Source organism: Lithobates pipiens, unplaced genomic scaffold (assembly GCF_037356315.1).
Source record: "Lithobates pipiens isolate NorthernLeopardFrog02 unplaced genomic scaffold, aLitPip1_a1.2 Scaffold_13, whole genome shotgun sequence".
Lineage (NCBI taxonomy): Eukaryota > Metazoa > Chordata > Amphibia > Anura > Ranidae > Lithobates > Lithobates pipiens.
In genome coordinates this window covers 423992572-424018874 of record NW_027507718.1, presented here as the reverse complement: position 1 = coordinate 424018874, position 26303 = coordinate 423992572, and the positions used below count along the sequence as shown (strand labels likewise).

Genomic DNA, 26303 nt, shown 5'->3' with positions numbered 1-26303 from the left:
GGGTAGCACAGTGGTGGGGCAGATGAGCAGGGTAGCACAGTGGTGGGGCAGATGAGCAGGGTAGCACAGTGGTGGGGCAGATGAGCAGGGTAGCACCGTGGTGGGGCAGATGAGCAGGGTAGCACCGTGGTGGGGCAGATGAGCAGGGTAGCACCGTGGTGGGGCAGATGAGCAGGGTAGCACCGTGGTGGGGCAGATGAGCAGGGTAGCACCGTGGTGGGGCAGATGAGCAGGGTAGCACCGTGGTGGGGCAGATGGGCAGGGTAGCACCGTGGTGGGGCAGATGGGCAGGGTAGCACCGTGGTGGGGCAGATGAGCAGGGTAGCACCGTGGTGGGGCAGATGAGCAGGGTAGCACCGTGGTGGGGCAGATGAGCAGGGTAGCACCGTGGTGGGGCAGATGAGCAGGGTAGCACCGTGGTGGGGCAGATGAGCAGGGTAGCACCGTGGTGGGGCAGATGAGCAGGGTAGCACCGTGGTGGGGCAGATGAGCAGGGTAGCACCGTGGTGGGGCAGATGAGCAGGGTAGCACCGTGGTGGGGCAGATGAGCAGGGTAGCACCGTGGTGGGGCAGATGAGCAGGGTAGCACCGTGGTGAGGCAGATGAGCAGGGTAGCACCGTGGTGGGGCAGATGAGCAGGGTAGCAGTGGTGGGGGAGATGAGCAGGGAGGTTACAGTGGTGAAACAGATTTGCAGGGGGGGCGTGATCTTGGGTGTCAAGGTGCAGGAATTGGGGCTGATCTGAGAGGTGAGAGTGCAGGATGTTAATTACTCTCTATTACTTAAGTTTTTTTACAGCATTTACTTTATAAAAAATCCTTTTCCTGATTGAGTGTGTGAAGTTGGCATTATTTTGTTATAATATCGGCAGGTTTGATTTCTTTGAAAACATTTTTCGGCACGCTGTGCACAAAAGGTTGCCTACCCCTGATGTAGACACTACAGAATTCCCTTAAGGCCAACTCCTTATTTTACACTTTACTTGTTTGTCCCTTGGGGCCTTTTTTACACTAAACCATAGCTGTTTTGACATAGCAGCGCTTATAAAACGCACTATGCATTTTTAACCACTTCAATACTGGGCCTATTCTGGCTCTTCTCTCCTACATGCAAAAATCTTTTTTTTTTTTTTGCTAGAAAATTACTCAGAACCCCCAAATATATATATATATATATATATATATATATATATATATATATATATATATATATAGTTTTTTTAGCAGACAACCTAGGGAATTGGCGGTCATTGCAACTTTTTATTTTGCACGGTATTTGCGCAATCGTTTTTCAACTGCCTTTTTTTTTTGGGAGGAAAACAAACAGTTTCAAAACAGTAAAGTTAGCCCAGTTTTTTTGTATAATGATGGATGATGTTATGCCAAGTAAATGGATACCTAACCTGTCACTCTTTAAAATTGCGCACGCTCATGGAATGGCGCCAAACTTCAGTACTTAAAAATCTCCATAGGTGATGCTTTAAATTTTTTTTACAGGTTACCAGTTTAGAGTTACAGAGGCAGTCTAGTGCTAGGATTGTTGCACACCCTCTAACGAACGCGGTAATACCTCACGTGTGGTTTGAACAATGTTTACATATGTGGGTGGGACTTGCATGTGCACTTCTGAATGCAAGCTACCGGTGACAGGGGCATTTTAATTTGTTTTTTTATTGTTTTACTTAAAAAAAAAATTTCACTTTTTTTTTTTTTTTTTTTTTTTTTTTTAATGACTTTTATTCCTATTATAAGGGATGTAAACATCCCTTGTAATAGGAATCTATTGTGACAGGTCCTCTTTATGGAGAGATGCGGGGTCAATAAGACCCCACATCTCTCCTCCAGGCTGGAAAGCTTGAGATTGTGAAAATAAAATTCACCGAAAATAAAATTCACCGATCTCATGCTGACAGCCACAATTGCGGCTTTGTTTACTTCTGGGAACCCGGGGCGTGACGTCATAACGTCATAACGCCCAGGCCTCCGACGGTAGAGATGACTGGTGAACATCTGATCACCGGAAATTTCTGTCGTCATCATCCGGCGCTGGCCGATTCTTTCTCCGGGCCTCTGATGGCACGAGAAAAGCCCAGAGAAGCACCAGATGGCGGGGGGTGGGGGGGTGGATGTCCCCTCTCCTCGCCTATAAGAACGATCAATCGATGGAATTGCCGCTATCATTCTTATCGTGCACAGAAATGCCGCCTATACCTAATTGGTGGTCAGCATGCTTTAGCTCAGTGATGGCGAACCTTGGCACCCCTGATGTTTTACAACTACATTTCCTATGATTCTCAACTACACTGCAAAGTCCATGAGCATCATGGGAAATGTAGTTCCAAAACATATGGGATGCCAAGGTTCGCCATCACTGCTCTAGCTGCTCGTGTGCAGGAGTGTTTTTTCCACTGGAGGGGGGGAGCCAGAAAGACAGACGGTGGGTCAGCCTGGAGTATGGGCTCCAAGAATGTGAGGCGAGGGGTTGGCCAGACTAGAGGCTCTGGATGCCTGCTCCTTAACAACCAGCATCTTTGTTCCATGTGACCCCCAAAAACACACCTAAATACACACCCTGTGTGTGTTTTTGGTACCTTTCCCATTGACCTCTTAAAAAGCACACCAAAGAGGCTGCATGGAGGACTTTTTCAAACTGCAGCGCAGCCGTGTGAAAAGTCACATAGAATTTAAAGGGAAATATTTTTGATGCGCTTTTGTCACACTGGAAATGTGCCTTTTAGTGGGTCAAAAGCGCATAGGTGTAAAAGGACCCTTATTTAGGGTGTAACAGGATACCAAGTGAATGCCCTCCCATGACAGTATGCAGTGGTTCTTTTTCCTTCACAGAAGCTGTCACTTTTGAAACTGGAAAAGCTGTGCAGGGCTCCACCACACAGGCACTTTTCATTCATGGAGATCTATGAATGGCAAACTACAAGTCCCAATTGCCACAGGAGCCAGCGGATGTATAGTTCACTATGGAACGAGAGTGCGGGATATCACCATACTGGTAGTCCATTGACATGTTCTCCAGCTCTCCAACTGAAAGCCCATACCTTGGTACGAGCAGGGAGCTGGAGAAAGAGAGTGCAGAAGCCCGCTGGTGGGTGCAATGCTTTTGCAGGTTCCTGTAAAACAAATAAAAATAAAAAAAATGACAATTACACTTTTTTTTTTTTTTTTTTTGGATGGACTTAGCCAGTGGTTAAAAAGGCACAGGGCTTTTTACCTTCATGCATATGCATGGAGGTAAAAAACTTCTGTGAGTAGCAGCCCCCCCAATACGTACCTGAGCCCCCTCTCAATCCAGCGATGTCCATGAGAGCCTTGCCATTGGTTCCTGCTGCTATCAACAAGTGAGCCAATAAGGAGACTGAGGGGGCAGGGGCCAAGCCGCAGGTCCACTTGGACACACAGAGCCGCAGCTCAGTAGTGCGCCAGCTTGGGTGCGCAACCAGTTTGCTGTGGGGGCAGAAAGGAGGACAAGGTGTGGGACCCAAGAAGAGGAGGATCTGGGCTGCTCTGTACAAAACCATTACACAGAGCAGGTAAGTATAACTTGTTTGTTTAAACAAAAAAAAGGCTTTAATATTGCTTTACTATATGCCTGAATTTGGCATACACAAACCTTTGCATCTCTAAAAAGGTGTGTGAAGCAATTGCACGATCCATTCAATCCTCTACCAGGTGCCTGCAATGCCAAATATATTCTCCAGATCTGTGCTCAGCACCTCTTCCTCACCTTCTGCCCGTTTTGTCACCACAGCTCCTGATCCTGTCTCTCTCAATGACCCCGCCAAGGAAATGTTTATTTTGCTTCCTGTCCCTTTAACACCCAAATAAAAACTAAAATAAAAAAGAGGGATGCAGTTGTCACCAGCACAACCATCCCCCAGGTGACTTTGTTTTGTGTGTCCCTATTGGCCAGATTTCCTATCACTACTTTCTTGACAGCAAGTGAGGGCACAAATGGCACTAGAAGGATGGAGATGCCCAAGTTGTACAGGAAGGTTGTTATTTAGATCTACTGTTGTTAATTATTTTTGTTTCACATTATTGCAATGTATCTGGCATGACTGTACTCCTAACTTTTTATACCCTCTGTTCTTCTCTTAGATCTGATTTTCCTCCAGGGATCAGAAGTTATATTTAAAGTAGCTCTAAGTTTGCTGGGGAGTCATAAACCCCTAATATTACAGCAAGAAAACCTTGAATCCATAGTAGAATTCATAAAGAACACTCTTCCGAACCTGGGCTTGGTTCAGATGGAGAAGACAATAAACCAGGTGATGTAGTTTTCTGCTGTTGACAAGGTGGTAGAGCACCCTAAAGGAAAGTGTCACTGGATTGTATCCAATTCCCGCAGCTTCAGAAAATTCTTTATTCACAAGTATGCAAAATTATCTAACAAATTTCCTTGTATTCTGCTGAGCTATTGTTTGTAATATTATGCAATCGAAGGCACATGTGGATAACAATGACTGACGCGTTCTTCATGATGTATCGTGCCTAAAGCAGGTCGTTGGGGTCATACAAGCTTTCTTTTTCTTATGGAATTTTAAATTGATTACAGGAAAGTAATTGTTATGGTGAAGTCTCATGGGAATATATTTTAATGTACTTTACTTGTCAGATTTTATTATCGCAGAATATTAACCAATTTCATGGTTGCAAACAGTGTAGTAGTGAGTAGTAGCATCCCCTTCCTGTACATGTTAATCTCCTGTCCATTCGGTCTATGCTGATTGTATTTCCAAAGACTTCCCTTTTCAAGTCAATTAGAGTGTTATTTAAAAAAAAAAAAAAAAATTCCTTTATAATCAAACATCTTCAAACTTGCCTGCTCTGTGCAATGGAATTGCACAGAGCGGCACATAACCTCCTTTTCTCGGGAATGCATTAAGGTAAAAAATGTTTAGGCTTTAGAGCCACTTTAATTTTAAAGCTGTATTCTAGGAATTTAAAGCACTGTGAGTTAAGTCCAAGGAGATGTTTATTATTTATATCTGACGTGTTTTGTGCTCGAGCGGCATAGCTTCTGGAGCTCTGAGGCTAAACTCAGCTGATGTCCGCCCCTTCACATGTAGAGTGCGTACAGCTACTATGCCCACCCATTTTCTCCTCCTGCCTAATCAGTAGCTCATTCACCATATTCAAAGGCTTCTGTAAGTGTGCAGAAAAGGGGGGAATAGCTGCTCTCCTCTCGAACAGATTCTAGCAGAGCCATAAACCTGTCAGAGTTAAATTATAGTGATAAACCAGTGATGTGGCAGACAGCTATTAGGACTTAAAGGAGTTGTAAAGTCTCATGGTTTTTCACCTTAATACATTCTATGCATTAAGGGGGAAAACCTGTGATTCAGCTGCCCCCTAAGAGCCGCCCCCCCCCCCCTTCTTACCTGAACCCAAGTGACGAGAATGAGCTTCGGAGCTCCAGCCTCTGTCTCTTGTCCTCATTGGATAGATTAATAGCAGAAGGAGCCATTGGCTCCCGCTGTTGTCAATTAAAATCCAGTGACACCGGGCGGCAGGGCAGAGTTCTGCTGTCTGTGTCAATAGACGCAGCAGCAGGACTCGGGAGCGCCCGCACAGGTGCTCCCATGTAAAGCAGTTCTCAGTGGAGGCACCCAATGAAGAGCAAGGGCTGAGAGCACTGTCAGGGGACCCCAGAAAAGGAGAGACGGGGCCGCTCTGTGTAAAACCCTTGTTAAACTCAGTTTTTTTTTTTTTTTTTTTAATTATTCCCTTGAACTCCCCTCTGTTATCCTATGTGTCCATGCATATGTGGACATTTTTAGCAATTTAGTAGCAGGGGAGTTTAGAAATCATCTGAACGCCCTAAAACCATTTGCAGGAAAGGGAATTTGGACCACAAAAAAAGCTGAACGCTGTTAAACTCACAAACTCTGGACGCGTTTAGCACTGAAACTCCAAACACTTCTAAGCTCTGATAAACTCGCCTAAACTGATTTGATATAATGCAGCTTAGGTGAGTTTATAACGCTGATATTCTCCTGCCAGGATAAAGAGCATTTACAGGAAACCAGTGTGCATGAGGCCTAACAGTACATATACCGCTAGTGGGTGGCACAGCCAGGTCAGCTGACACGTCGTAAAAAAATCTTTGTATTCTTGCATCTTATACCATCAATAACCGTATCTTGTTTTATCTGTAGGTGTTTGAAATGAACATTTCAAAGCAGCTGCAAGACTATGAGGTGGAGTATCATGTTCTGCAAGATGAACTAATAGACTCATCACCGCTCAGTGACAATCAGAGAATAAATAAGTTAGAAAAGGCAAATAATGGCTTGCGCAAACAAAACTTTGACCTTCTGGAGGAGTTGCAGGTATGTACATATGGAAAGATACAAATTAACAGTTTACAAAGCATATTTGCTCGCTTTCTGCTGAGTCTGTATTGGTGGTATTCCATTTACTTTTTTTTTTTTTTTTTACATAAATGTTTACATTACTGAAAATGAAGGACTGTCCTGTATTATGTGACGTACAGCTCAAAGGGTGTTTGAGAATGTAAATCAATATAAAAACATTTGGGAAACATAACGATTAATGATGGTAGATCGCCTTATATCTTGTATAGCTTTCTTCTTAATTTTAAGGTCCAAGAAGTTGTATGTGTTTTTTTTTTTTTTTTTTTCTATCATTCAAAATGTGGCTTTTAGGCTTGTTTACTTTTTTTAAACACAATAAACCATATTCATTCCTATACTTCTTTCCTGTTTAACCACTTCCCGACCGGCGCACGCCGATGTACGTCGGCAGAATGGCACGGGCAGGCATATTGGCGTACAGGTACGTCCAGTTTTAAATGCCGCCCTGCCATCGTGTGCGCGCCGCTGGCAGTGCGCTCGCGTGCTGGACGGGAACCCCGTGAGTCCGTGGACTCGATCGCCGCAGGCATACCCGCAATCATCTCACGGGGTGGCTGAACGAGGAGATGCCGTTGTAAACAGCATCTCCCCGTTCTGCCCAGCAACAAGTGATGCTGATCTCTGCTCCATGTGATTGGAGCAGAGATCAGTGTTCACTAAAACAAAGCCCAACCCCCTCACAGTTAGTAACACGCCCCTAGGAATACTTAACCCCCTACACTGCCACCCTCTGGTTAACCCCTTCACTGCCAGTGTCATTTACACAGGAATCCCTGCATTTGTATAGCAGTGATTGCTGTATAAATGACTGGTCCCAAAAATGTCCGATGTGTCTGCCATAATGTCGCAGTCACAATAAAAATCGATGATCGCCGCCATTACTAGTAAAAAAAAATATATATATATTAATAAAAATGTCATAAAACTATCACCTATTTTGTAAACGTTATAACTTTTGCGCAAACCAATCAATAATCGCTTATTGCAATTTTTTTTTTTTTATATATATACCAAAAATATGTAGAAGAATACGTATCGGCCTAAACTGAAGTGGGGAAAAAAAATGTTTTTTTATATATTTTTGGGGGATATTTATTATAACAAAAATTAAAAAATAATACGTTTGTTTTTTTTCAAAATTGTCGCTCTATTTTTGTTTATAGCACAAAAAATAAAAACCGCAGAGGTGATCAAATACCACCAAAAGAAAGCTCTATTTGTGGTAAAAAAAAAAACGTTAATTTTGTTTGGGAGCCATGTCGCACGACCGCGCAATTCTCAGTTAAAGCGACACAGTGCCGAATCGCAAAAATTGGTTTGGTCTTAAGCCAGCAAAATGGTCCGGTCTGAAGCAATTTAGAAAAAAAAAAAGTTAAAGATCTGAATTTTATACTGGAGGTCTTGTGTAACAGAACAAAAAAAAATCAGAGCAAAAAAATGTCTGAACAGTCCACCACCCCATGGGTAGCCCCACGACATATATGAAATGCAATAGATTGTGGAGAACCATTCTACATTGTGACTTAAATCAGAAACTGCCTAGGCCTTTCCAGAATTATCTTGGGAGGTATATGTCTTTAGGTTTCCTCATCCTAATCTGTCCACCCTAGATTGCTTGGACAATTTAGTTTGCTGATTTTGCAATAACCTACTACAACTTAAAATTCAGTAATACCTTAACTCTTAACCATCATCGGGTCCCCAGACATTCTTATTCCTACCACTTGCATCCTAGAGCATTTTTTTCCCTTCCTTTGATTTTGGTTATGTCTTGGTTGCACACATTACGTTTTGAAACTTTTGCACTTTCCTGTATATTTTCCTGAAATGTTTTTTGCACATAATTACCACAAATTATAATCAACAAAGACTTCTGATTAAAATTATATCACATTTGTACGCTAAGACTTAAAAGGGTAATGTGCATTTACTATTTTGAGCTTGGAAAGCATTGCACCAGCGATCAGTAGAATGCTGGTGCCATGCAGGTCTCCTGTAGACTGTGTGAGCTGTGTGCCTGTACATCTTATGTCCAGGCAGTTTCACACTGACAGGAACATTCAATGAATTACCGGAGTGCTCATAAAGCACTCTGGTAGTTGATGGAGCACTACAAGCCGGCAGCCACAAAGGATGTCGGTACTTGCAGTTCAGAACTCTGTGAATGATTGATGCGGCTGTGTGTGCTGTCACTTAAAAAGTGCCAGCTTGTATGGGGAGCTTCACCCTATATTGCTGTCACAGGGAGACAGGCGAGCCGCTGCAACAGTTGGAATATGTAACACCCTAAAAAAAGCTGAACACATGTTCCCAAAGGTGGACTTCTTTTATTTTTTATTTTTTTTAACATGATATGAGTACACGGGTACCTGCAAATTTTCTCGCTGGAGTCGCATTTTAATTTATCCGATCCAATCATTTTTAGTTATAATACATACAAACAAAATGTTCTGAACACCATTCTTAGACCTGCAAAATGCCATGACACCTGTGTGTTTTTTCTTCTGCTCTCTAGGTATCTAAAGGAAGAATCCAAAGTCTGGAATCCACAGTTGACAATCTTCAAGGCAATGAGGCCAAATTAAAGCAGGCGCTTTGCACGTTGGAACTGGAGAGATCAGCCATGTTAACAACAATAGAAGAACTGAAAAAACAGATCATGGTCTACCAGGAGAACGGTGTTCAGTTCGAGCAGAAGGCCTGAGAACATTGCTAGTAGTGAATGAGAGTGATACCAGCAGTTTTTGGGCCGTGTCCCTTCTATTCACTTTGCATTCAACTTCTTTATAGAGTGGAGCATCTTGTGTCTCAGGAAAGAGAATGTCAATGTTCACACTATTTGCAGCCTTTACCTTCATTCCTACAAGTGGCAACTTCCATATTGCTTTAAAATATATTTCTAAAGATGGCCTAACACTTGGAAGAGGATTATATCGAGAGAGAAAAAAATAGTCCATAATGGTTTAGAAAAAAAGAAGCAAATATTTGAGGTGTACTTCTGTAAAGGAAGCCATTTTGTAGACTTAAAAATATATTCAACCTACCAAGTCACCAGAATCAAGTGATATCATATATAGTCTTTTGAAATAACAACATAAATGCAAAGTAGAGTGATGTGCTACACAGTATACAAAGGAAACTTGTACTGGCATATAATATGGTAATTGTACTTTTTGACATCTGAAAATGCTAGTAGTTTGGCTGTCTCAGGTTTTAATATCTTGAACCACTGTCCTTGTACAATTCGACTGCGTAAAATCATAACTGATGGTCTGCATATTTTTTCAGACTCAGAAGGTATTAAAACTACTGAATGTGATGGCCAGATCATTTGAATTTTCAGGAAAGGTCACCAGTTTCAGCCTATTTATTTTGCCATGTCCAGGTTTCCTTTTAATGATTAGTTGGCAAAGTAACAAAGGGTAGTTGATTGACTGCACCTTCTCTCTTTGCATCTTTTTTTTTTTTAAAGCTTCTATGATGTCATTGTTACTGTGACCTGATAGGCTGCTGCCTCCTCAGTAAGATTTCCTCACCTTATGCACCTCATTTATCAAAGTGTTTTAATTTTTTACACTTTTATTTTTAATTCACCTTTATATATATTTTTTAAAGTATTTAGGTAAGGAAATATTATGCAGCAACTACTGATTATTTTGTTCATGTGTAAACTTGCTGTTTAAGCTGAAGGATGTATGAAAGACTGAATGTCCTTTTGTTGGTAACAAAACAATGCATCATCTTTCATTGCCATGTATTTTATGTATAGCTTCCCTGATAAATGTGCAGATTATTGCAGCGCTAAAGTGGAGCAAAACAATGTGAGGTCCGAGTATTTGCATTTTATTTTTTATTGAACTACATATTTATAACTATATATTAATAGTTTTTTTACAAATACAATGTATTTTTAAACCTTTTAATGGCTGCTGTGCTTTTGACCTAATATAGAAATATTTGGGGACTCCATCATCCATAAAAGATTATTTTTATGAATTGCTTTAATATTGTTCCAGTTTAAATTCCTATTCTCCTTTTAGGATCATTTGTCACTTTCAGAGATGAATGTTGGTTGCTTGGTAAGGTAAAGCTGTCTCTGGAAGCAGATGCAAACATTTTGTTCTTGGTGATCGCCATGATTTATCTGGACACAGGTTCATTCACAATTTTTGTAATGGTGACTTTGACAAGCATCAGCGCCTATGTCAGATGCCTTTCTCTAAGGTTGCCATCTAGTGCTAAAAGCTCCCATGTCTCCCATGTCTCACTGTCAGTTAGGTCGAGGACATAACACGTTTTAAACCTTACATATGAAGTCATGGCTATGCAAGCATTACCTCTGTGAGCTGAACAATGGCAGTTTTCAAAGCTGGATGGGAAACTTGATATTAACAAATAGCTGTCCTGGCTGGTTCTTTTTAAGATTCATAAAATTAGCAATATTGGTTTTGACATTGTGTTAAAGATATTCGTTCTAAAATGTAATCTGATTAAAATTTCCTTCACTTTTATGCATTTTGAGCACTGTTGGTAACTTTAAGGCAGCCAGTATCAGTAGGAAATAGATATATTGGCCACTATGGCTATTAATATTTAGAAACTCGCGGCAAAAAAAATGTTCTGGTTTTTATTGGGAGTAAATTCACCTTTGATTACCTTGGAGATTTATAGCTATTGTATTGGTTTTCTAGAGTCTGGGCCTTTTCTCATTAAATGCAGTAGGCATGAGTAAAGGCTCTGAGAACCCAGGGTGGCTGCTACTGTGCAGCCATAGAGCAGGTTGCATGTGGTCTACAGAGAGAACATAACATTGACAAACGGCACTATAGCTGCTAGCTTTATCTGGGTTCCAGAGATATTTTATATTTGGGGAATTGTCTCTAGAAGAAGGAATGGTTTGGACCATTTCTCAGATTCCCAGTGAACCATTTCATATTGTTTTTAAAGATGCATGCTCTGGGGCTGTCGTGCTGACTCTGAATATTTCTACTAAATCAGTGAAGTGCAACAAGTACACAGGATAGGACTTCAGACTTCACTGCTGCATGCTTGTTCCAGGTCAGGGATTGTGGAGTAAAGGTACTTTTAAAAACAAATCATCATGGACCTTTCTGGTATCACAGGTTCCCTCTAAAAAGTAAAATATTTTTTTATTATTGAGTTGAGGAACTTTGTCCCAAAGAGCTAGTATCATCGTGTGGTGTTCCAAGGAAACATTGTAACTCCATAACTTCATAAAAGGGGCTTTGTGTGCCTGGAAATTATCTTAAAATGTTAGAACTATGTGGGTTCTGGGTTTTCTACTGACTTAGTGTTTTTAAGAACTTTTTGCAGCCTTTGACATTGTGGCTTGTAGTTATACAAGTCACAGGTTATTACTTGGAGTGTGACATAAAACACAAACATTTGGACAAATTAAAAGATCTGTGCCCCCAGAGATTTACATAAGGTTGAAGCTGAGATAATAGAACAGGCTAAAGTTATATCGTTTTTCAGCCCTGTTGTATTTAAAGACCGTCTCTTAAAAAAACCACCCTTGCTGTGGAGACCCCCCTGTAACTGCAAAGGTTAGATGATTGTTTAGTCATAGAGCATAAAGAAGTAGATAGTGCTGTGACTGGTCCCCAACTGCCTGATCGCACTCCGGTTAATGTCCCTGTATTGACAAGTATTGATGATGGCGAGATTCTACCAACCTAGGCTTTGGGCAAAGGAGGAGAGTGCTGGAGTGGGGTGTAAGGTAGGTGATGGAGCCTTTTCATCTCTCTCCTAGACTTAAAGAGGAAGTAAACCCTGCTGAGTTTACTTCCTCTTTCGTTCCCTGCAAAGGCAAAGCATAATGGACTACTATGCATCGCATAGTAGCCCATTATGTGTCACTTACCTGACACAGGAGCCAGCGAAGTCGCCGCTGTCCCCTGAAGTCCGCCGCATCCATCTTGTTGGTGGGGTCGCGCAGCTCCGCCGCTGTCATTCGGCGAAGCCGCGATGACGTCACTCCCGCGCATGCGCACGGGAGTTGACACGCGCGGCAGCTCCATTCTTGGAAATGCCGCGCTCAGTGCGCCAGCGCGCCGCTGTCTACGCCGCATGCGCCATAGACAGCGGTGCCCGTTTTCGGGCAAATATCTCCTAAACCATATAGGTTTAGGAGATATTGCTTGGACCTGGACCTACAGGTAAGCCTTAATCTAGGCTTACCTGTAGGTCAAAGTGGTTTGTAAGGGTTTACAACCACTTTAACCCTTGCAGTTGGGGGGGGGGAGCATTGCAGGGGTATTTTATTTTTTTCCACTAGAGTTGGGCTTAATAATGAAATAAAAAATCTAAAATATTAACCAGTTCAGCTGGCATCCTAGCCAGTGCTGAAACATGGGTACTCTGGGTAGCACTGAAGAGATAAATGTGCAAGTACGAAGTGCATGCTTACAGATTAGTCTGTCACCTGCCAAAATCAAAGATTGATGATGTATCACTGCCTGTGCTTCTTGAGTCACTCCTCTATGCAATTAAAGCGTGAGTAAACTCCCTTTTGTTGATTTTTACCTATAGGTACGGGAAATATCTCCTAAACGTACCTTTTTAAAGTTGTTCTTATGCTACAATCAGATTTCCATTTTCTGGTTTTAATATAAGTACATTTCATGTATTTAATAGCTGTTGCTAGTGTCCTGATTTATATAGGCATTGCATTCTACTAGGTTTGAGGCACGCTGGTTGTAAATAAACTCAGCTCACAATGAACTAAAGTACCACAGTAGTCTTGCTGGCTTTTTCAACAACGCATTGACTGATAACGAATTGCAAAGTGCACAAACCTGTAGCACCTGATTTTTTATTTTTTTTTGTACTTGACTGTAGACGAACCAGCTAAAGATAAATTCTGATTGGTTGGCACTGGATGTTTATTATACGCTTAAAAGTACGCATCAACCTGTAACATTGTTTTTTTTCTTAAAACCAAAGATAATTTTTTCACAGATTTCACTTACATATGTAAAACCTTTTTTGCACTTGAAAATATTGCATAACAATTGCACCTGAATTCTTTTTCTTGGGTTCATTGTTTTGGTTCCACTGTATTTTATACCTAAACATGTAGCTTTGGGAGTCTGATTTAGGTAGGTGACAACTGGATCTTCTTTTAAAACTGAATACATACCTGCACATACAAACCGTATTTGAAAAGTATATAAAAATTATCCCAAAGTTGTTTAACCCCTTAATTAAATTTATGCACGTTTTATGGATCCTCACAGGACCGTGTTTGAGTAAATCACTGTTTTTCATTGATGGTGCTTGGCCTTTTTTCAACCTCACCTCTGTTTACCATTCAGATATAAAGGAGCACACAGAGTATCAGGATAGCCAGTTGGCAGAATACAAAATGTTACCAGCAGTTGGCCATGTATCTTGAATCACAGCTCCAGGTTTCAGTTGAAGTGAGTAACTGGTTGGTGGAAATCCTTCTGGGCTATTACGCAGTTTACAGGGAGGGCTGGAATCGGATAAAATGTTTCATTTTTACATAAAACAATTTTCATATGAACATTATGACAAGTGACTTGAGTTCCAGGAAAAAGTTCAGGATTATACAAGTGCTACCCCTTTCACCATCTTACTCAAACAAGGCTGGTTGTTTTGGCTGGGAGTCTTCAGTTTATGTGCCCTTAAATATACAGTATTTCTAATGTGTCATAGTACGGATTTAGAACCATTTCCAGCAGGTTATATAGGGCTGGTTCCTCTTACATATTTCAAGCAGGCAGTGTTATTCTTTTAAAAGTGAGAAACCTTTTCTGTATAAAAAGAATGTACATATTTATCACCACTGATGTAATTTAGTGTTTTCTGCATTTCTTGTGTTCATTCATATTTACATCCATAAACTGCTGTTTTATGTCTTTTGACATGGATATTGTAAAGAACTCTAAAATGTACCATGCTAAGTCATTAAAAAACAAAATAATTTTATGAACTGTTATTTTTTTTATTTTTTTACATTTTATGGAAGTTTCTAAATGAGAGTATATATCCTTCCCATTACATGTCTTTCTATGCCTGTCACTGGGGTAATTTTTCGGCACTGTACAAATTAATGGACACCAAAAGCAGGCAGCCATGTGATGTGAGGGGACTTTGGAGCCTTCCCACTCCGTTTTCTACTGTTAGGGACTTTTCACACTGGTGCTCTGTTCATCCGGGTGTTTTCAGATTAAAAAAAACTCCTATGGGCTTGTGGATATAAATGGATGATCATTTACATCTGCCTGCATCCATGGCCATTTAGCTCTATTTTTTTTATAACCACTTAACCTCCAGAAGGTTTTACCCCCTTTATAACTGAACCATTTTTTACTATTCAGAACTGCTCTACTGTAACCACTTACATACCAGGTCAATTCTGGCATTCCTCGCCTACATGTACAAATCATAATTTTTCTTGCTAGAAAATTACTCAGAACCACCCATTACATATACAGTATCTCACTAAAGTGAGTACACCCTCACATTTTTGTAAATATTTTATTATATCTTTTTATGTGACAACACTGAAGAAATTTACTACAATGTAAAGTAGTGAGTGTACAGTTTGTATAACAGTGTAAATTTGCTGTCCCCGAAAAATAACTCAACACACAGCCATTAATGTCTAAACCGCAGGCAAGAAAAATGAGTACACCCCCTAAGTGAAAATGTTCAAATTGGGCCCAACAGCCATTTTCCCTCCCCTGTGTCATGTGACTCATTAGTGTTACAAGGTCTCGGGTCTGAATGGGGAGCAGGTGTGTTAAATTTGTTATCGCTCTTACACTCTCATACTGGTCACTTGAAGTTCAACACAGCATCCCATGCAAAGAACTCTCTGAGGATCTAAACAAAAAGAATTGTTGCTCTACATAAAGATGGCCTAGGCCAGTGATGGCGAACCTTGGCACCCCAGATATTTTGGAACTACATTTTCCATGATGCTCATGCACTCTGCAGTGTAGGTGAGCATCATGGGAAATGTAGTTCCAAAACCTCTGGGGTGCCAAGGTTTGCCATCACTGGCCTAGGCTATAAGAAGATTGCCAAGACCCTGAAACTGAGCCAAAACCAGAGGTTGTCTTTGGGAAATAGACTTATGATTGCTGCAGTGTTGAAGGGGTGGGGGTCAGCCTGTCAGTGCTCAAACCATATGCCGCACACTGCATCAAATTGGTTTGCATGGCTGTCGTTCCAAAAGGAAGCCTCTTCTAAAGATGATGCACAAGAAAGCCCTCAGTTTGCTGAAGACAAGCAGACTAAGGATGTGGACTAGTGGAACAATGTTTTGTGGTCTGATGAGACCAAGATGAACTTATTTGGTTCGGGGGTGCCAAGCCTGTGTGGCGGCAACCAGGTGAGGAACAGAAAGACAAGTGTGTCTTGCCTACAGTCAAGCATGGTGGTGGGAACGTCATGGTCTGGGGCTGCATGAGTGCTGCCGGCACTGGGGAGCTACAGTTCATTGAGGGAACCATGAATGCCAACATGTACTGTGACATATTGAAGCAGAGCATGATCTCCTCTCCAAACACACCTCCAAGTCCACCACTGCCTTGCTAAAGAAGTTGAGGGTAAAGGTGATGGACTGGCCAAGCATGTCCCTGGACCTAAACCCTATTGAGCATCTGTGGGGCATCCTCAAATGGAAGGTGAAGGTGCGCAAGGTCTCCAATATCCCCCAGCTCTGTGATGTCATCATGGAGGAGTGGAAGAGGACTCCAGTGGCAACCCGTGAAGCGCTGGTTAACTCCATGCCCAAGAGGGTTAAGGCAGTGCTGGAAAATAATGGTGGCCACACAAAATATTGATACTTTGGGCCCAATTTGGACATTTTCACTTAAGGATGTTTTGCCTTTTCTTGCCAGCGGTTTAGCCATTAATGTGTGTTGAGTTATTTTGAGGGGACAGCAAATTTGCACCGTTATTCATGCTGTAAGCTCACTACTTTACATTGTAGCAATGTAATTTCTTCAGTGTTGTCACATGAAAATATATAATAAAATATTTACAAATATGTGAGGGATGTACTCACCTTTGTGAGATACGGTGTGTGTGTGTGTGTGTATGTATATGTGTATACCCAACATGTAAAGCTTTAAAACTTAGTCCAAAAATCTTGTGCCAAGAATATTAAGCATCTACACAGCCGGCGTCATCCCGGGACTCACTGCAACAGATGTTTGTTTCGATCCCCAGGAGGTGGTGAGCTTGATGCAGTGCTGTGACCAGATAGGCTCATTTTAATTTGCATTCTAATAAGCATAATTTGTATGCAAAGGGTATGTTTCTTATAATTGTTTTACACTATGGAGAGCATCCCCTTGTATTTTTAGATGCTGTGAGTTGCCAAACTGAACCGTTCCTGTGAAGGAGGTCTGGATATCCAAAGAGGAGCTACAGGCTTTACCTCTTGAGAGGAATCTATAGGCTTTAATTGTATTTTACTCTGAGTAGATACACAAAGGGGGTTCACAAGGTGATCAGTGATGGTGTAGAGGACCAACATTCTTGGCACAAGATTGTTTTGGACTTAAAGCGGGAGTCCACCGGGACTCCGCGTTTTTTTTTTTTTTTAAAAGCCAGCAGCTACAAATACTGCAGCTGCTGACTTTTAAATAGTGACACTTACCTGTCCAGCGCGCCCGCGATGTCGGCACCCGAAGCCGATCGCTCGCTCGTCTGTCGGGTCCTGCCGCCGCCATCTTGGGTATGGGAATCAGGAAATGGAGCCTTTCGGCTTCATTTCCCGGTTCCCTACTGCGCATGCGCGAGCCGCGCGGCGCAATCCGGACGGTCCCCGCTGCCTCTGGGAGCTGTGTGTTTCCCAGCAGGCAGCGGGGCACTTGCTGAAGGGGGCGGGCGCTTGCGGAAAGGGGTGTAACGTACGCCCCTTTCCGCAGAGAGCTAGCCCGGAAGTGGGTGCAGTTACCTGGATTATCCAGGTAACTGCACCCCCCTCCCCCCTGAAAGGTGCCGATTGTGGCGCCGGAGGGGGGGGGATTCCGATGAGCGGAGGTCCATTTTAGGGTGGACCTCCGCTTTAAGGCACAACACATCTCCTTTTTGTTCATTGCATGGACGTTTTGTGATGGTGTAGAGACTCAATATTCTTGGCACAAGATTTTTGGACTATAAGCACAATATATTTTTTTTATTGCATGGACCTTTTATTATATTATTTTATGTGGCAGTATGGTCTTTTGAAGACATTACTCCTTGCATGCTTTTGTTTGTTCTTTGATAGAAATTTTGATTGTTTAGGAACCCATTCTTTTACATGCTAGTATCAAGTGTGTGAGCAAATTATACACTGCTCTGTATGAAATATTAACCAAGGAATGTTTAGGAATATTTTTAACCGCTTAAGGACCGCCTCCTGCACATTTACATCGACAGAATGGCATGGCTTTGCACAATCACATACCTGTATGTGGCTCTTTAAGTGCCCAGCCGTGGGTCGCACGCGCCGCCGGCGGCGCGCTCGTGACCCGATCCTGAGCTCCATGACCGTGGCCGCGGAACCCTTTCGCCGCTGCTCTCCGGCGATCGGGTCACAGAGCTGAAGAATGAGGAGAGGTCTGTGTAAACAAACCTCTCCCCCTGCTTCCTAGTGTGGCTGTCACCGATCGTCTGTTCCCTGTTATAGGGAAAGACTATCCGTGACGTCACATGCCAAGCCACGCCCCACAACAGTAAAAAAAAAAAACACACGTCGCACACAACCCATCCCTGCCCCTATTGGTTAACTCCTTCACTGCCAGTGTCATTTACACAGGAATCAGTGCATTTAAATAGCACTGATTGCTGTATAAATGACAATGGTCCCAAAAATGTGTCAAAAATGTCCAATGTGTCTGCTGAAATGTAGCAGTCACAATAAAAATCACTGATCGCCGCCATTACTAGTGAAAAAAAATGAATAAAAATGCTATAAAACTATCCCCTATTTTGTAAACGCAATAACTTGTGCAAACCAATAATTGCTAATTGTGAGATTTAATTAAATTTTTTTTTTTTTTTTTTTATTTATTTATTTTTAATCAAAAATGTAGAAGAATATATATCGGCCTAAACTGAGGAAATCTTTTTTTATATATATATTTGGGATATTTATAGCAAAAAGTAAAACATATTGAATTTTTTTTCAAAATTGTTGCTCTATTTTTGTTTATAGCGCAAAAAATAAAAACCGCAGAGGTGATCAAATACCACCAAAAGAAAGCTCTCTTTATGGGAAAAAAAGGACGCCAATTTTGTTTGGGAGCCACGTCACATGATCGCGCAATTGTCAGTTAAGGCGACGCAGTGCCGAATCGCAAAAAGGGGCCTGGTCCTTTGGCTGCAAATTGGTCCGGGGCTTAAGTGGTTAATAAGCCCTGTTAATGGTTGAATTTTGAATATAAGCATATTTTATAAGATTTGCATTTTTTTTAAATATAATAGCGGCTAAAAAGCAGTTCACCAATTTAGATTGAGCGCTGGGATCAGTGTCACTTAGGTGTCTGATATTCTATAAACGCTTTAAAACTGTGCACACTCGTGGAATGTCGATGCTTAAAAATCTCCATAGGCTACGCTTTAACTCTAACGTTCGTGGCTATACCTCGTGTGTGTTTCAAACGCCATCTACATGTGCAGGTGCGACATATGTATGCATTTTTTTTTATATTGATTTTATTAATATTTTTCTTATTTTTACACTTTCCCTTTAATGTTTTTCTTTTTTGATCATTTTAATTCCTATTACAAGAAATGTAAACATCCCTTGTAATAGGAATAGTTTTCATAGTTTTTAACCTGTTTTTATAATCCTCCTCAGGACACACAAAGAGGGCTATTATAAAAACGGGTCTCGCTGGCCTAGGTGTGTGAGCGCCCGTATAAAGTCTCGGCATCGGAGCAATAAAAGCAGCTGAGTAGTTTGGATCCCAAGTCATCTGAATTAATCAGAGTTGCTATTCTGGAAAAGAACCCGTGTGTTAAAAACTGCATACAAGACAGCTGCACAACTAGCAGCACCCAAATCATAGTAGTGTCATTACATTACTTTAAGTTAGATTAGATATGATGTAGATTCACAACAGATATACCTTGTATAGCCCCAGAAAAGCCAAATCCTGCAGTCATATGGTGACCCAGGGAGCTACCATCTGTGTGTGATGGAAACAGCTGATCGACTGACTTCAGCCAAAATCATTGGCTGAAATCATCTGCCAAACTCGTGCTGTGTCCATTCACAGCATGGGTCACCAGGTACAGGTATGAGATTGTGCCTGCAGCTGCTGCCCCCTCGCAGTATTTTTACTGTGAGTGGTCGGCAGATGGTTAAGCGGAACAAGGCTTGTGTCCGTTTCGGTTTAAACAGAACAAATGCAAACATGTTATGTCATCCATCATCTGTTTACGTCTGTTCTGTTTAATTTCCAATTTTAGGCAAGAAAACAATTTTTCCCCAATCGTCTTTCAGGACAGCCACCTTTGAGAGACACTGGCTCCTCCCCTCTTAGGAAACACCGCCTTCATTTTCATGATTTAAGCCTCCTCCTCCCTTCGTTCCTCAGTTATGGTGTTTCCTCCGGTGGGGAGACATCGCTAAGGAACCTTAGCTGAATTCGGTTGGTGAGACTGAAGCTATCCGAGCGGAGCCCCGGCCCCACTCGGTTACCCGACCGTCTATCGGTCGGCCCTTGACAGTCGGATCAGCGGGGAGCTGAAGCGTTCGTACTGTCTATACACCCTAAACTTTGCTTGGGGAAAGCAGGAAGTTTTACAGGGTCGTCCGTCCGTTCACCCGCGGGTGTTTTAACGGAACAGGCAGTCCGGTCGGCTGGGGAAGCTGAACTTTTGACTGACCTTTTTCTCTATACGCACTCCAATCTTCGCTTGGGGAAAGCAGGAAGTTTTTGGGGAGGTTCATCCCTGCGTTTCGCCCAGTGGGGCGCTGCAACGAGGACGTCCAAGGCCCCCCTGTGTATCCAGTCGGCTGGGAGCCAGAGGCCGGACCGGTTGGCGGGCGACGTCAATTCCGGTGGGGGCGGACCTCTTCGTTGGATCCGCGTCTTCCGGTTCCGGATGCGGCACGTGGAGGGGAACCTAGCGTTCGGCTGGTGCAGCCTCTCTTTCTACAGTTGCACAGGTAGCTGTTGGAGGCACGTTCGTACCACTCTTCCTCAACAGGAGAATGTCCAAAGCAGTGGCTTCGGGAGCTCCAGGAGTAACGGCACCAGCCACTCAAAGGTAAAAGCCCTGGCGAGGGGTTCCCTTACCTTACAACCAGTAGCTCCACTGGTGTTTTTTCCCCCTAGGTGGTCGGGGGGAAGGGCAGTGCGTCTGGGATCCAGATGGAGATTGATCCTAGGGGAGGGCACTCCCGGTGGTCCTCTTAAGTAGTGCTGGTGTTTCTTTTTTTAGGATTTTATGCTGCTCTTTTATCTCTAGGTCTCTGAAGGACATGAGCAAGTCTCCCCTTGGTTCTAGGAGGGAGCGTCCTTCATATAGAGCCTCTTTGGGGGAATCCCTGGTTCAAAGGCACTTGGTAAAGAGTGTATTGAAGCACCGGATAGCTCAGTCAGACCTTTAACCTAAGGTTCCAGTGGCCTCAGAGGGTTCAGGTCCCTGTTTGAGCGCCATCAGGAAACAGGCAGCAGAACACGGTGCTTATCTGGCGGCTTCTGTGAAGGTTCCAGTGGCCTCAGCTCCAGAGCACTCTTTCACCAGCACAGCAGAGTGTTCCACCTAACCCGATGGATGTTCCTCCTGCAGGTTAAGGGAGAGTCTAGAGGGTTCCAGAGAGGAAGTTGAGGAAGAAGTTGACAGTGCCGTCTCAGACTCCCAAGGGAATCTGATAAAGGTGAGGGCTTGGGTGGGGAACCCAAAAGAACCCCTCGATATAAACTTCCCCCTGGATGAAGTGGATAAGCTCTTGAGAGCTATTCATACCACTTTAGGAAGAAGGCATTGTCACCCCACGATCAGATGTACTAGGACCTGGGGGAAGCGGGTGTTCCCGGTTCATGATGTCTTGATCGATGCCATCAGGATTGGCGGGGTCCCGAAGGAAAACCTTTCTTTTCTGGTGCACTAAAGCAAAGGTTTTTTCTTGGGCGGAAGAGGAAGCTCTTGTCTGGAATAGAATCTCCCAGGTTAGAGACTACCTTTCTTCAGACGTCCAGGCTTACTGACCTGTCCTCAGGGACATGGGAATACTTTCAGACCCTATGTTTGAAATGATGGACTCACTTCTGAAGGATGCATGGGCTTTTTCTCTTAAGAAAATATCTAAGCCTGCCATAGCGGCCACAGTGGTGGCTCATAATATGAAGTGTCGGCTTAGCCAGATTAATGCATGAAGCAATGACGGCAGAGGAGACTTTCTATCCTCCTTTCCCATGCTGCTTAAGGTGTTGGCATACGCTGCTTCGATTCAATCCAGGCGAATGTATGCAAGATCTTCGGCTCTGACCAACTCAGCCTGTAGGGCCTCAAGGCTGAAGACATGGCAGGGGGTCAAGGCGTCCAAGGCAAAAGCTCTGTGTAATCCTTTTTTACAGGAAACCTGCTGTTGGATGGATTCACTTCTGAAGGATGCCTGGGATTTATCATAAGAAAATCTTTAAGCCTGACATAGCAGCCACAGTGGTGGCTCGTAATATGAAGTGTTGGCTTATCCAGATTAATGCATGAAGCAATGACGGCAGAGGAGACTTTTCTATCCTCCTTTCCCATGGTGCTTAAGGAGTCAGCATACACTGCGGGTGCTTCGGCTCAATCCATGCGAATGTATGCAAGGTCCTCGGCTCTGACCAACTCAGCCTGGAGGGCCTTAAGGCTGAAGACATGGCAGGGGGACAAGGCGTCCAAAGCAAAGCTCTGGAATCCTTTTTACAGGAGACTGCTGTTACTGCTACTGTTTACTGCTGTTTGGGCCAGGTCTTGAAGCAGTGCTAGATCGCACGGCTGATAAGAAAAAGGCCTTTCCCCTTAAGAAGAAATATGGGGAGCAGTAAAAAAGGGGCCTTCCTCCCCCAGTGGGAGATGATCACCTCCAATCAGTTTGTGTTGGGGATCATCGTAAGAGGTTACCGTTTGGAGTTTTCATAGCTCTCCTCATTTGAGACTCCTTGTCACTGAGCTGCCAAAATGTGCCCTTCTTTCCTCTTCAGGAGTTAGAGGAACAGGAAGTGGTAATACAGGTCCCAGCAGGATATATAGAAAGGGCTCCTATTCTCACATTTTTGTGGTTCACAAGCCTTTGGGAAAAAAGTTCAGGCTCATCCTGAACCTGGAACGTCTGTGTGTCTTAGTCACCTACAGATGGCTTTCGTTGGTTTTGGTCACTGGGTGAGGGCACCTCTTCCACCAAAACTGTTTCAGGGCATGGATAGTATGGATGCATACCTGCATATTCCCATTGCAGAGAACCACCAGCGTTTCCTTAGGCTGGCAGTGATAACTTCTGTAGGGGTGCTACACATTCAGTTCAAAGCACTTCCCTTTTGGGCTATCCCTTTCCTCCTCCTATCTTCACCAAAGTGATGGTAGAAGTTCTGGCATTCCTGCGTCTCAGGGGAGTCTCGGTGATCGTGTGTCCTGAAGATCTTCTCCGGTTTGTACCTTCTCTGACGCAGTCGATTTGGGATCAACAGGTAACAAAAGACCTGTTAGTGAGCCTGGGTTGGCCTCTGAACCTAGAGAAACCCAACTTAAATTCCTTACCAGGGGGTCACCTTCCTGGGGTAGGTGCTGGGCTCAACAGAACAAAAGGTCTTCCCTCCTTGGAGAAGATCCAGAAGATAGACAGAGCACTGTTGTTTCTCCAGGGCAACCGTCAAAAACTCAGTTAGGCAGGTTGAGTTTACTGACAGCCACGCTCCTAGCAGTTCAGTGGACGGGGTCATGTTACCGTCCTCTGTAAACTATTCATCTTGAAGCTTTGGGACCACAGTCAGGGGTCTTGGGACTCTTTGGTTCCAACTCAGGTAAAGAGGTCCCTTTGGGAAAGGGAGCACGTTTGTTACAAGACCTAGAATGGAGTTTCCCAGTATCCAGGGTGGTTACAACCGATACGAACGGCTTAGGTTGGGGTACACACCTAGACTCCTGTTTGGTACAGGGTACCTGGGAGAGGAAGGAATCTAAGAGATCCTCAAATTGGAGGGAGTTGAGAACAGTAGATCTGGTTCTCAGGACCTCTCAGAGTTCTCTGGAGACTTCATGTAAGAATCATGGAAACAATCCCTTGGCAGTGGCTTGCGTCGACAGGACGGGGACTCCTGGAGCGGATCCTTATGGGTCCTAGCGAAGGCCATCCTCAGATGGGCCGAATATTAAAATCCTGTCTTTTCAGTGATCTGTTTTGAAGGAGAGCAAATCCTGATATTAGATTTCCTCAGAGCAACCAGGTTCTCAAGCAGGAGGTTCTTCGAATGGATCACCCAGAGTTGGGGGATTCCTTGGATAGACCTCTCTTTTTCTCAAGGGAAAACGCAAAGGAAGCCATCTCCTGTTCCATGAACAGGGGAGATGGGAGGTCGGGGGCAGACACACTAAAGCACAGAGTTAGGGTTTCTCTAAGTGCTATGCTTTCTCCCCTCCCGTTCTGATTCCTGCAGGGTCAGGGAAGTTTTCAGGTGGAGATTACTACCTATTTTCTAATCACACCTCTTGGGCCCAGGAGGCCGTGGTTCTCCATTCTGAAGGGCCTGTCAGTGGAACCCCCCCCCCCCCCCGGGTTTTCCCGGTCTAGGAGTGTCCCTTCTCCCAGGGTCCAGTCTGCGGTCCCCAGGTGGATTCTTGCAGCTTGGCTACTGAGAAGGAATTGCTGAAGGGCAAAGAGGTCTCAGACTGTTTAATAGCCACTCTTCTGAATTGCAGGTAAATAGAAACTCAGACCATTTTCTTGAAGGTATGGAGACGGTTCAACAGCTGATGCTCAGAGAACTCCTTCAATGTGCACAGCCTCGTAGCTGTTTTAGAGTTCCTGCAGTCAGGGGCAGATAAAGGTTTAGCCCCATAAACATTGAAGAGTCAGGTTTTCGGTCGGGGTCACTCATTAGTTTTACAGGTTCCCACAAAGGAACCTTTTTCAGCAATTGGAATCTGGCTGGTTATGGTTGATCACTCTCAAAACTGTGTTTTTTGTGGCGATCACCGCGGCAAGGAAAGTGAGTAAACTCGAAAACCTTTCTGTTAAGGCACTCCCTTTCCAGACCATTCAGTTTTTAAGACCATTCTGGCCTTTTTTCCTAATGGTAGTCTCTAATCCTCAGAGAGTCCGAGAGATTATGCTGCCTATTTTTCGTTCAAAACCAGTGAGCGAACAGGAACACATCTTATTGGACGTGTCCTTCATTATTTTGGTTACACAAAGCCAGTTCAGGAAGTCTGATTTACCTTTGGTGTTACTTCCAGGGGCTAGGAAGGGTTCCAAAGCCTTTAGACGTACGCTAACCAGATGATTAAGGTCAGCCATTGGGCAGACTTGCGCGGTTGGGGTATTAAAGCCTCCAGTTAGAATTAAAGCACACTCAGCCAGGACAGCGGCAACTCCGCAGACAATGTGGGCTGGTGTGTCTCCTGAACAGATCTGTAGAGCCGCAACGTGGTTCAAGTTTTCTACGTTCGTGAAGCGCTATAGATTGGATCTTCTCTCAGCCAAAGACCAAGCCCTTTGGTCACAAGGTGCTGCAAGCAGTAGGTCCCACCCTAAGACAGGGTACTCGCTTATCCTCTCAAAGGTGGCTGTCCTGAAAGACGATTGGGGAAAAATGGAATTACGTACGGTAATGTCCTTTTCCAGGAGTCTTTCAGGACAGCACCGGTTCCCACCCAAGTTTTTTGCAGATCATCGGGAACTCATTACATGAGGCCGTCAGGTAAGACTTAAAAGTTTGTTTATTTGACGTGTTCTTGTGTCTCCCCAGTTGGCCGGAGGTACTCTGGAAGAACTGAGGAACGAAGGGAGGAGGAGGCTTAAATCATGAAAATGAAGGCGGTGTTTCCTAAGAGGGGAGGAGCCAGTGTCTCTCAAAGGTGGCTGTCCTGAAAGACTCCTGGAAAAGGACATTACCGTACGTAATTCCATTTTTTTGCTTATACCTTTGTCACCTATGATTAGTTTCCAAAGTTCTCTTCAACAACCAACACTCCTGGAAGTGTTGATCTCCTTTGTCCCTACAGCATGGTTCACATTAATCCTGATGGAAATCCAGCATCCTTGCAAGTTCCCAGGTACTGAATTGAAATATAAAATAGAGAGAGGCATTTGTAGTCATCAGGTGCAGATAAAAAAAAAAAAAAACATTAATACAGCCACCACATCTAATAATTTCTAAGGTGCACACATTGTCTAAAAAAGAGGCATGTGCAGGGGCGGACTGACAACTCATGGGGCCCTGGGCAATAGGAGATTATGGGGCCAAACACTCACACTCACTCACACACACACTCACTCACACAGTATACACACACACTCACACAGTATACACACATACATATTTCTATTGGCTGAGAAGGTACTGGAGAGGTGGGGCAGCTATAATCTCTGGATTTTTAGACCAAAAGGATGTCGGTAAGAGACAGATGTAAATAAGACACAGATTTTTACATACTGTCCCTGGTTTTACTGAGGCTGGCAACCCTAATGGGGCCCCCTAGTGGCCTGGGGCCCTCGGGCAGTGGCCGAATGGTCAGTCCGCCCCTGGGCATGTGTATTCTTACTTGAATTTTGGTGTGCTTTGTGTATTTACTCCAGATCCAGTGCATAACTCAGCCTCTTTGTAGTACCTCCCTGCAATAAAAAAGTCGCTGCTGGGTGACTGGTCGTGTATCCACCCCCTCCTGTAGTTTTCTGCAGGAAGCCTGTAATGGATAGACCACCTGT

General features: G+C 43.6%; 1 protein-coding gene across 8 annotated transcripts in view; it reads left to right on the top strand.

The window, feature by feature from the left end:
• Positions 1-14365, top strand: part of TBC1D1 (TBC1 domain family member 1) — a 311597-nt gene extending 297232 nt beyond the window's left edge. For all 8 annotated transcript variants that reach the window (XM_077477646.1, XM_077477649.1, XM_077477648.1 and 5 more), the window contains 3 exons: positions 4113-4282; positions 6173-6346; positions 8907-14365. In XM_077477646.1, coding sequence (XP_077333772.1) covers positions 4113-4282; positions 6173-6346; positions 8907-9095 — 533 coding nt within the window. In that variant the 3' untranslated portion in view covers positions 9096-14365. The remainder of the gene's footprint in view (positions 1-4112; positions 4283-6172; positions 6347-8906) is intronic.
• Positions 14366-26303: the final 11938 nt, after the last annotated feature.